General features: G+C 32.8%; 1 protein-coding gene across 2 annotated transcripts in view; it reads right to left on the minus strand.

Moving 5' to 3' along the window:
* LOC106462192 (ileal sodium/bile acid cotransporter-like) overlaps nucleotides 1-8,763 on the minus strand; it is a 30,534-nt gene extending 21,771 nt beyond the window's left edge. For both annotated transcript variants that reach the window (XR_002611186.1, XM_013922092.2), the window contains exons 1-2: nucleotides 7,845-8,763; nucleotides 6,020-6,191 (exon numbers count right to left, since the gene is read on the minus strand). Coding sequence is in view for 1 of the 2 variants with exons in the window: in XM_013922092.2 (XP_013777546.2) it covers nucleotides 6,020-6,191; nucleotides 7,845-8,405 (733 nt within the window). In the remaining variant the exon portion in view is untranslated. The remainder of the gene's footprint in view (nucleotides 1-6,019; nucleotides 6,192-7,844) is intronic.
* Nucleotides 8,764-11,294: the final 2,531 nt, after the last annotated feature.

The following is an 11,294-nucleotide window of genomic DNA, read 5'->3' on the forward strand; positions in this document are numbered from 1 at the left end:
CCACGCACGGCAAACACGTGGGTGGATATTTAGATCCCATAGAAAGTAACTGAAAATACAGAACCTTCCCTGGGAGGTCCCCTCACCACATACAGGAATCCATGTTGAGGGGCTAAGGCTTATGTGAGTAAAAATGTGTGGGTACTTATGTGTATGCTTCCCATAATTTTTATTTTGTTTTAAACCTAATTCATTAGAAACCAGAGTTTACTTGAAAACTAAAGCACCAAGATGAACCACCATCTCTGTTGTATACAATTTTACAAATCACTGATGATGGAATTTGAAGATTCTCCAATATTTGATTAAATATTTTTACAATTAATGCAGTATTGCTTCAGTTTCTAAATCACCACTTTTAGCCACACATCAAAAACTTTATAAGTTCTTTGGCATAACTCAGGACTTACTTTACTTTTTCCTTCCTCATCTGCCATTAAGCATTGTGGGGAGATACAGTGGTTATTCAAAAGCAAGGTGAGAAGCCTGAGTCAATGTAAGCATGGTTCATACAGAATTGCTCATATCAATTTCAAGCACTTTTCAAAGTCTTTCTAAGCACTCTCAGAATGTTTTTCAAGCACTTTTTTGGAAGCTAAAATCTACAACAAAATCAAACAGATTCAACTTAAATTTTATAAAATTCCTATTTATTTGTTCAAGATATGAATGTAGACTAAAAAGAAAAGAAAGACTTTATTTATTGTGCTCAACTTTGTAACATGCATTAAAGTTAGATATATCAATATATTCTGCTACTACAATATTTTCAAGTACTTTTGCATAAAAGGCCCCTTTTCAAGCACTTTAAATCCTTTAACTTCCATTCTCAATTTCAAGAACTTCCAAGGATGTTTATTCAGAGCTCAGTTTCACCACTGATCCTACTCAACCTGTATCACCCTCTTACTTTGAATCCCGTTATTTCCATATTATATGCTCATGCTGCTGGTTGTTTGGGCTGCATTCTCACTATATGGCAAAACCAATTAATTTTTTGCTTTTCAATGCATTTGCTGACTGGGGCTATTCCAATCATTTCTCTAACTTTTACATATCTTGTCTCTTTTTGTTATGTCAGCAGCTTTCCATAGGCATCTCATCTTGCTGATAAGAGCTGTTTCAACCATTTCTCTGACCTTTACATTTCTTGTCTTGTCTCTTCCAGTTATGTTAGCAGCTTTCCATAGGCATCTCATCTTGCTGATTGGAGCTATTTCAACGAGTTCTCTGACCTGTAAATTTCTCATCTTGTCTCTTCTAGTTATGTTAGCAGCTTTCTATAAGCATCTCATTTTGTAAGTAATGATTTTCTGTTCTTGACTTTTTATTAAGAGTCCAGGTTTGATATTGGTAACATAGGGTTGGTACAAAGATGATGTTTATTAACTTCCACTTTATTTCTATTGGGATATTAGGGTGTTTCAGGAGAGGTGTTAATTGGCAGTTTACATAGTTCAGTTTTTGTATTCTTGTTAACAATTTCCCTATCTATTCTTCCATCTTCCATGAAAATACTTCCCAGGTATATTAATTCATTGACCTGTTGTAACATGGTGTTATTAATATCGACATTTAACTGATGTGGTTTTCTACTTACTAGCATTGCTTCTATGTTTCCTGTGCTAATTTTCATATCATACTTTTGGCAGCTGCTGTTGAGGCTATTTGTGTAATTTTGTAGTTCTTCCTCACTTAGATGTATCAAACTTTGGTCATCATCAAAATGTAATTTGCTTAAGGCTTCTAGATTTGCTTTATTTATTGTCTGGCCAATATAAATGATGAATAGAATAGGGGACAAAACACAGCCTTGTTTCACTATAAATGATAATTGGAACCTATCAGGTAGGCTGTTTGTGGTTCTCACAGCACTTTTACTGTCTGCAGACATTACTCTTATGTTGTCCAAGAGCTGACCTTGCACTCCATAAACTTCTAGTACATTCCACAATTTGTTTTTATTAACATGATCAAATGCTTTTTTCTTGATCTATAAAAACATATTAAATCCTTGTTGGTGTTCAATGGCCTTCTCACTGTGTTGCTTTATTGTAAATATTGCATCAGTGCAACCTTTGCCTTTCCTGAAAACAAACTGTACCTCACTTACGAATGGTTCAACCTTGTATCTTGTCTGTTGTTCTAGGATTTTCACATGCATCTTGACCACATGACTAAGGAGGGAAATGTCTCTATAAGTGCTGCAATCTTTCTTACTTTTTTCTTTTTGAAATTGGTATCAACATAGCTCTTTGTCAGTCTTTTGGTACTTTTCTCTTTTTTCTTGCTTTATTAAATCTTCCTGTCAACCACTTGATTCCTTCTTATTACTTCTGATGTTATCCTATTGATTCCTGCAACTTTGTTCTCGGGGGTGGTCTTTATTGTTTTACTTCCTGCTCTTGATGGCTTGATGTGTTCTTTCTGTTTGAGGTTTAAGAGTTCTTGAAAGTATTCTTCCCATCTCGCTTTGAATTTGGTTCTGTCATATAGCAGTTTACCATTTCTGTCATTGATGATTGATATTGGGTTGAAAAACTCACATCCTTCAAGTACATGGTTTTAACACTCTTGTGAAAATTTCTGGGGGAATCTTTACATAGGTCATTCAAATGTTCACCATAATTCATCTAGGATTCTTCCTTAGACTACTTCACTACTGTTTGGATGTATCTTCTTGCTATTCTACACTTTACATAATCCTCCACTTCCTTTAAATTTTGACCATACTTCAAAATGTTTCTATTTTTTTCCTTTTTTGCTTCTCTGACTTTTCAATCCCACCATGCTGTTCCCTTATTCCAATGACATCCAATTTTCTTTATGCCACATTTGTTTCTTAAGGTATTGAGGATAGTACTCTCAAAATTTGGGTAGGTTGTTGCAGTTTTAGTGTTTTGTTTAGAACCATGATAGTTGGACAATGTCAGTATCTATATTTATGTTAGGTACAGCTTCAAACAAATTTGATTAATTTCAATTGTTTCACAAGCATCTAATTTGTTATCGGGAAACACAGAAAACTCTGCCTTCTTTCTTTTTCAAGAAATCATTTTCAACTCTTTAAAGCCCTGATAATTTTTTTATGATAAATTATGGGATATCAAGGATCCTTTTGGCTCATCATTGGTATCCTGACTCCCATCATCTCTTAATAAACAAAGAAGTAATTACTAAGTCAAGCCATATGCCCTAAAATATTCATCAACTCTTTCCTTAAACTTGTGTAATCGTGAAGCCTCTATCACTCTTTCAACATAAAAAAAACCTCAAGCATCAATCAATTCCAATTTAATTTTGAATACTTCAAGTAGCTCACACTTATTACTTCTCTTTTTAAGAAAGAACAAAATAAGAGGTCTCAATATACCTTCACAGGAGAGCCCATCTATCCCAGGAGTCATTCTAATAGTTTTCCTCTCAAACCTCTCCAAAAATCCAATGTTTTCTCCAAGATAAGAAGCTCAGAAATGTATACGATACTCTGCATGAGGCCTAACCAGTGACATGTACATTGAAACCATGGCCATTTCAATATTCCTTAATATACAATCCAAAATTTTGTTAATTTTACCACTTGCAATACACCACTGAATATTGATGATTTAAAGGTTGTATCCACCTATATACCAAGATCTTTTAACTTATCTACATAGCAATAAAAATTCCTATTCTAATTATATATGTGTTAATTATATTATGATAACTCTTATGCATAACTTTACACTTATCATAATCAAATGCTACTTGCCGTATGTTTGCCTAACCAACCAACAGTCTCTTCCCTTAATATCATAGTATCCTCATCATAGCTAACAAGATTTAAGATTTTTATACCATAAGCAGCCTCACCAATATCCAAACTATGATCATATCAGTGTAATTATTGTAAATAAGGAACAGCGATGGTGCCAGATACTTGAAGCATGCCTCTTGAAACAAAAGTCCAGTTACTTAAAAAATATTGTAACTAAATAGTCCAGTAAAATTAGTCAATGGAGTATTGAAAAAAAAAAAAAAGACTAGTTGACTTTTTATTACATGTTAGCCCAGGTAAACCAATTTCATCAGACATTAGTCTGGGTGATTTAGTTGAAAACAGGTTACTAGATTTTTTGAAAATTAGTTCAGATACAGAAAATGTTATCTCTAAAATACCAAGCAACATTTTTTATTAGAATTTTTTAAGTTGCCCAATTTCTTTAAGTAGAAGAAAAGGCCATTTCTGTAAAACTTTGAAGCTTATAAAGAGTAAAATGTCAAAGACAATGAGCAAAGTTTCAGTAGGAGTTTTAACTGTTATTTTTAAAAAATTTCTAGACATTGGGAAAATTCCTGACGCTTAAGAGATATCTAATATATAAATTCCAAAGATTAAAAATGAAGTTTTGGGAACGTTTGGAAAATTTCAGTCTTCTCAGTTTGACTTTTGGTTTCAACAAGATGTTATAATCTGTTGTAAGAGACAACTTACAAAATCATTTGAAAAATTGATATTTAGTAGATGATTATCAGCATGTTTCAAAAGCTTTTTTAATTCTGTACTAACTAATTTGTTAAGAGTTTTCTGATAAGGCTTAGTGATAGAAAGTAAAGAATGGTAATTTCTCCAACTAGAAGAATATGACTAGTAAATTATATTTTGGGACCACTGTTTTTCACTATTCTTATAAAGTTAAGGCTCTGAACTCACTAATGTAGTTGGGAGAAGTTTAATGTACAGTTAAAGCTCTGAACTTATTAATGTTGTTCAAGAAGTTTATTGTACAGTTAAAACTATGAACTCAGTAATGTTGTTGAGAGAAGTTTATTGTACAGTTAAAGCTCTGAACTCAGTAATGTTGTTCAAGAAGTTTATTGTACAGTTAACGCTATGAACTCAGTAATGTTGTTGAGAGAAGTTTAATGTACAATTAAAGCTCTGAACTCAGTAATGTTGAGAGAAGTTTATTGTACAGTTAAAACTATAAACTCATTAATGTTGTTCAAGAAGTTTATTGTACAGTTAAAACTATAAACTCATTAATGTTGTTCAAGAAGTTTATTGTACAGTTAAAGCTCTGAACTCAGTAATGTTGTTGAGAGAAGTTTATTGTACAGTTAAAGCTCTGAACTTACTACTGTTGTTCAAGAAGTTTATTGTACAGTTAAAGCTATGAACGCACTAATGTAGTTGGGAGAAATTTAATGTACAGTTAAAGCTATGAACTCAGTAATGTTGTTGAGAGAAGTTTATTGTACAGATAAATCTATGAACTCAGTAATGTTGTTCAAGAAGTTTATTGTACAGTTAAAGCTCTGAACTCAGTAATGTTGTTGAGAGAAGTTTATTGTACAGTTAAAGCTCTGAACTTACTACTGTTGTTCAAGAAGTTTATTGTACAGTTAAAACTATAAACTCATTAATTTTGTTCAAGAAGTTTATTGTAAGTTAAAGCTCTGAACTCACTAATGTTGTTGAGAGAAGTTTATTGTACAGTTAAAGCTCTGAACTTACTACTGTTGTTCAAGAAGTTTATTGTACAGTTAAAACTATAAACTCATTAATGTTGTTCAAGAAGTTTATTGTACAGTTAAAGCTCTGAACTCACTAATGTTGTTGGGTGAAGTTGGTAGAGCTTTATTACCAGGCTTTTTATTATAGAAGAGGCAAGTGAACTCATTACACAGTAACAGTCAACTGACAAGCCTTTAGCTCCACCTTACAATATGTAATAAATCAGAGGATGAGAAATAAATGATTTGGTTAATACAATTTGGTTGAATGCTACAAAAAGGCCTAATGAGCATTTTCTTACAAATCAGGCTACTGCCTCAAATTCCACACATATTCTCCAACTATTGAAAATTTTTTCTAAGGCCAATGTATAAATAGTCTTAAATATAGTCTCTTTTTAATACAGATAGTTTTTAAAATTTATTTATACATAATAGAAATATACATGAAACATAATACCCTCATTTCCTAGTTCTTAAGTTAAACATTTTATATGAGAAAAGATAAAAACTTAGTTACCTAAGGAAGTAAGAGTACTAATAAAAGTCATGGTGATGCTGAGGTCCAGGTTTCCATTAAGTAGGACTGTCCACATGTTGCTAGCCCCTCCTCCTGGACTGCAGCCAAATATGAACAGACCAAGTTGAAGAATAGGTGAATCAAAAAGAAGTTTCCCAATTCCATAGGCTATCTGTAATACAGAGTCAATAAAAGCACAAGTATTCAATTTAATCTTTACTAAATGATATAAAACAGTCTGACATCTCAACATTTTTAAAATTAGCACACAAACAATGATGGAAAAGCTTTTAGTCAGAAATAAGTATATATTTCATAATCTGTACATAACATAGCACATTTCATGAAAGTGCATAAAAATCATATGTATGATCATATATCTAATAGTATATGATAATCTAATAGTAATAATACTTATGTTTGTAAAACAGTTAGTTTTGGAAAGATTGGTCATGAGTATTCTGCTTTAGATTTTAATTAGCAGGTTAAAAGTGAATGCTTAAATACCAATGACATGTGTACAAGCTTCAGAAATAATAAGTTTACATGTATTATTAACTGGTTTGTGCTGGGTGACAAAGTTAGAATAAGTTCTTATAGTTTGGCCAAAGAATTTTAAAGACTTAATTAGTGACCCTAGTTGGTCAAACAGCATGAAGTCACTTTTTTTTAATGAAATTAGACCCTTAATAACAAAAAGAATCACACCATTTGTTTGTCTGTGTTTGAATTTTGTGCAAAGTTACTTGATGGCTATCTGTGCAAGCCATTCCCAATTTTCAAGTGATAGATTAGAGGGAAGACAGCTAGTCAATGACACCCACTGCCAGCTCTTGGGTTACCTTTACCAATGAATAGAGGGATTGACCATCACATTATAATGCCCCAACAGCTAAAAGAATGAGCATGTTCAAGTATAGAATCGAACTCACAACCTGAGGGTTTTGAGATGAGTGCCTAAATTACAAAACCACGCCAGGCTGCACAATCACACTGATGAGGCAAGATATTGTGGTAACTGCTACATCTAAATCACTGAATAAATCCAAATTAGAAGTCACACATTCGTATTCAATAAGATAATTCTATCATAAACTTATAAAAAACTTGCAAAGGTAAGTATTTATTTTATTTAGTATTCAAACTACTATAAAAGTAAGTCTTGACTGCACTGATGTTCTGAGCAGCTTAAAAACTTGTAGTAGTGTTTACTATGGCTTTTTTGAATATAGTTTTTAATCTTTGATAAATAGTTTATTTTAAGCTTGATATTTCATGGATCAAAATTAAAAATTTCAGATACTCTTTAAGCCTTCTCCATTTACTCATATAAGAATGGCCTTAATAGCGATGAATAGGAATTCATTCTGGCTGTACTTCTGGAAATTACTTTCTTTAAATTTATTATATTTTAATAAAGTCATCGATAACAGTGGAGTTTTGATAAAGATCTGGTCCCTCATGTATTTACATTTCTCATTATATCTTCTCCTGAATTAAAATCATAATGGGAAAAAAAATCTTCATTTTCTTAAAATTACTCTGCCTCATATATAGGAATCAGTCTTTTGGGATCAATATCCTTAAAAACTAGTCTTAGTATAAAAATCACACTTAATTTCTTTTATACCTATTCACCTTACCCTTAGCCTAGGTATCCAATGTAAACGATACACTATCGAAGTAATTCACTAATTGTATGTTTGACACAAGGAGATTATGACTCAAAGCGATTAAAACTTAAAAGTAACATTTATCTGTACAAGTTTTAAAACAATACTGTGTTACTGTTATTTAGTATTGTTAGTGCTAATGCTATACTTACCAAAGGCATGAAAACATACTGACAGCCGAACCCTATAGCTGGTGCAATAGGCTTTTTTAAAACGGCTAAAATAATATTCATATCTAGCGCACAACCCATATTAATATAATTTAATGAAACTAACGTTGCTACGGACACAATGAAGACTTTCGATAACGTACTTTCCTTCCTAATAACACTGATTTTCAATGGCTCAGATTCATCGTCCTTAAACTCCGATTTTGATACTGCCTTGACACGAACATATGTATGTCCTAAAAATTTGCCTGTTAAAATGAAACTACCATTATAGGTTTCACTATTTGTTCCACTGCCACGAATTTCGGTCTGGTTAAATACGTTATTTTTCACATCAGCCACAAACGGATCTGCCACCAGTACTTGGTATTGACTGCGATCTTCTATCTTGAAATCGACGAGTGAGAAACTCACATTTTTCTCATCACCTACTTTTAGTTTATCTACACGATTTGGCATAAACTTTACTGTGATGGCAGCTGTTAATTCTAATAAGAACATAAGAAAGCCCATAATCATCGCTAATAATACAACAGGACACATTGTGATTGCTTTAGGTTAAGACGAACCACTGTTTAGGCCTAACCAACGATGAGGAAAAATGAGCTTAGCCTAGCCAGAAATTTGCTTCACATACGGCGACTTTTAGTCTCACCGTTACAGGACCTGGCTTATCTTTGTTTATAGTTTGACTAAGTCACTAAAGTAATATAGAACTTTAAAATATCTTTTTATCTTAGTCTTTACTTTTAGTTACAAGCTTACACTGATATAGTTATTACATTAAACACAACTTTTATGGCTATAGCGTTGCTCGCTAATGTTATCTTCGTAGATTATTCACTACCACATCAACCGGCACTCAATCCTATATTCACAATTGTAGGTGAATCGCGGCTAAGTCTCCTCTGAGCAGGCGGAAGAAACACGTTTACTCTCAGAAACACTTGTCCTGACACCATGTGATCATTTGGAGCACGCCTACTAATCGTATGTAAACACAGACAATTTATGCAGTACTTAAACATATTTAAAGAAAAATGAATATAAACTACTTAAAAATATTGTTTTAACGTTATACATGTTAATGTATGTTAAAGATTCCTTAATTAAGGCGGTAAATAATAATCATAATGAATTTCTAGCGATAAAGCAAATAGACAAGAAAGTTGGATATGAAGCATAGGAAATTAAAGTATCTCATTTACTTAATTGGTTAAGTATGGGTTTTCTGGCAAGATATATATATATATATTGTTACAAGCTATATTTATAATGTTGTGATTTATTTATCTTAGATGTTAGATAGAGGGCACAAGAAGTTAAGATCAAGCTCGTCCTAGAAATATCTAGAACAAGTGTAGATTATACATACAACAATCCCTGAAGCGCCGAGAGGTTAGTGAGAAAGTGAGCTGAAAGATAGTCAAGGATATTGTTAAGAGAGTGTGTTCAAGATATAGAGTGAACAGTCAGTGTGTTAGCTAATGAGGTAACTTTGGACAAATAAACTGATTTATTTTACATTCTATAACGTTATTTATAACATAGCAATTTATGGCAGCTTACAAGTATTCAAGTTTGTAGAAACGTTAAAGGGGCAAATATAGTAATCTGTTATTGTTACTTGGACTGGATGTTGGCTAAAAACAAACAGCCACAATGACCAGGGTTGAACAACAACAAAAACAACTATATTAAACAACCACAGTAATAAAAAAAAAACACTTTTACAACATAGGAATACAAAGCTTATCACTTACCAAAAACACAGTTAATAAATACTAGCCTGTTAAGGAACAATAGAACATAAATATCAATAAGTAAAGGAACAGGGAAAAAGAACCAGAAGAACAAAACTAATTCCAAAATAGCTGTATTCCGTATTCAAACAACCAAGAAGATCAATAACAACATCGAGTATTAATCAATAATAATACTTTAGCTGTATCTTGTGAATTAACTCGTTGAAGCTCATAGCGGGGCTTTTATTTAATCATTAGACCATGAGATTACATCTCATGTGACTAGCTAATTTACATAATATTTCACAACATTAATAGCATTTGTACATCATCACTAGATAAAGGTGATGTCAGTTTCATAATACATACATACTTACTGAAAATCAACGTGGTCAGCAAGAAGGTGAATTAGTGCTTTATTGTAACTCCAAATTCATAGCTAAATGAAATGATAGAAGGAATAACAAAAGAATGATAAACAAAACCATAACAAAATAGATACAGAATTTGCTATCTCACAAATAAAAAAAAACATCACCAGTGAAATAACAGTGATATAAATATAGCATATAACATTACCCTTTCCTGGACTGTGAAGCCCCTTGAGCAATCCTAATATAAAAAATATAAAAAACTACACTAAACTGTCCATTCACCAAGTCTTTTTTGGTAGTTTTATCTTATGGGGTCCATAATATACAGATTGGGCTGGAATCTAGTTTCTTGTTATCTCTGGCTGTCCCGTCACTGGGGGAGTTCTTCCTGGGTAATTGGTCAAGTGAATCCACTGGCAGCTTCAATTTTGATGAACCTCTGGAATTAGTCTCCCCAGGAATTCTGGGCTTTCTCAGAAGGTTGATGTTCTGCTAGGTAGTTTTTCTCTGGAGTTATGCAGCTGGCTTTCTCTCTCTCTCCATTGTACTTTCAAGGGCAATCACAATTGATGGCCTTTGATTTGGATTGCCTCTCCTCCAAACAACTAATAAACTTTGGAGTTTTTCCTCTCTCATGACAAGAACTGTACAACCATACCATGTTACCTCAATATAATCCAATTTTGTCAGCAATTACAGTATAAATACTTTTTGCTTTATCACAAGCTGATTAAATTTTTCTCTGGGTAAAGTAATATATGGCATCTTTATTCTTTTTATTCAGAAGAGCTGTTCCAACTATCAATCTCTCATGACATGTTCGAGTATTTGATTCCACTATGATCCAGCCACCATATGAAGAATTGTTGTTCATAACACCAGGTACAAGTATTTCATTCCTTGGTGGTGCAATTACTACCATTCTTGTTTACATTGGAAGTTCAACCTCCAGTTTAGTAACTCTTATGTGAAGCTAGTCTAACATTACAGCCTTGTGTCCACATGAAATCAGCTACTGATATACACTTTTTCCAAATGTCAGCTTGTAACGGTCCAAAATGCAAACGCCACTACAATCAGAGTTCAAGGTACAAGGTAACCCAACTTCACAAAGTATGTAAAAGCTCCCTACAGTAATGGTACCTTTCAACTTCCCTTTTACTGGAACTTTATTTCTACCTGCTGTTCATTTCAACCCCTCTTATTTATTCAACTCTCGATGCAATTTCATTTCTTTCATTAATAAATTGGGTCGAATACTTGCAGCTGTAGAATCAGTGTCAAGCAGCATACTGTAAAATTTGTTCATCAAT

The sequence above is a fragment of the Limulus polyphemus genome, unplaced genomic scaffold (assembly GCF_000517525.1).
Source record: "Limulus polyphemus unplaced genomic scaffold, Limulus_polyphemus-2.1.2 Scaffold1116, whole genome shotgun sequence".
Lineage (NCBI taxonomy): Eukaryota > Metazoa > Arthropoda > Merostomata > Xiphosura > Limulidae > Limulus > Limulus polyphemus.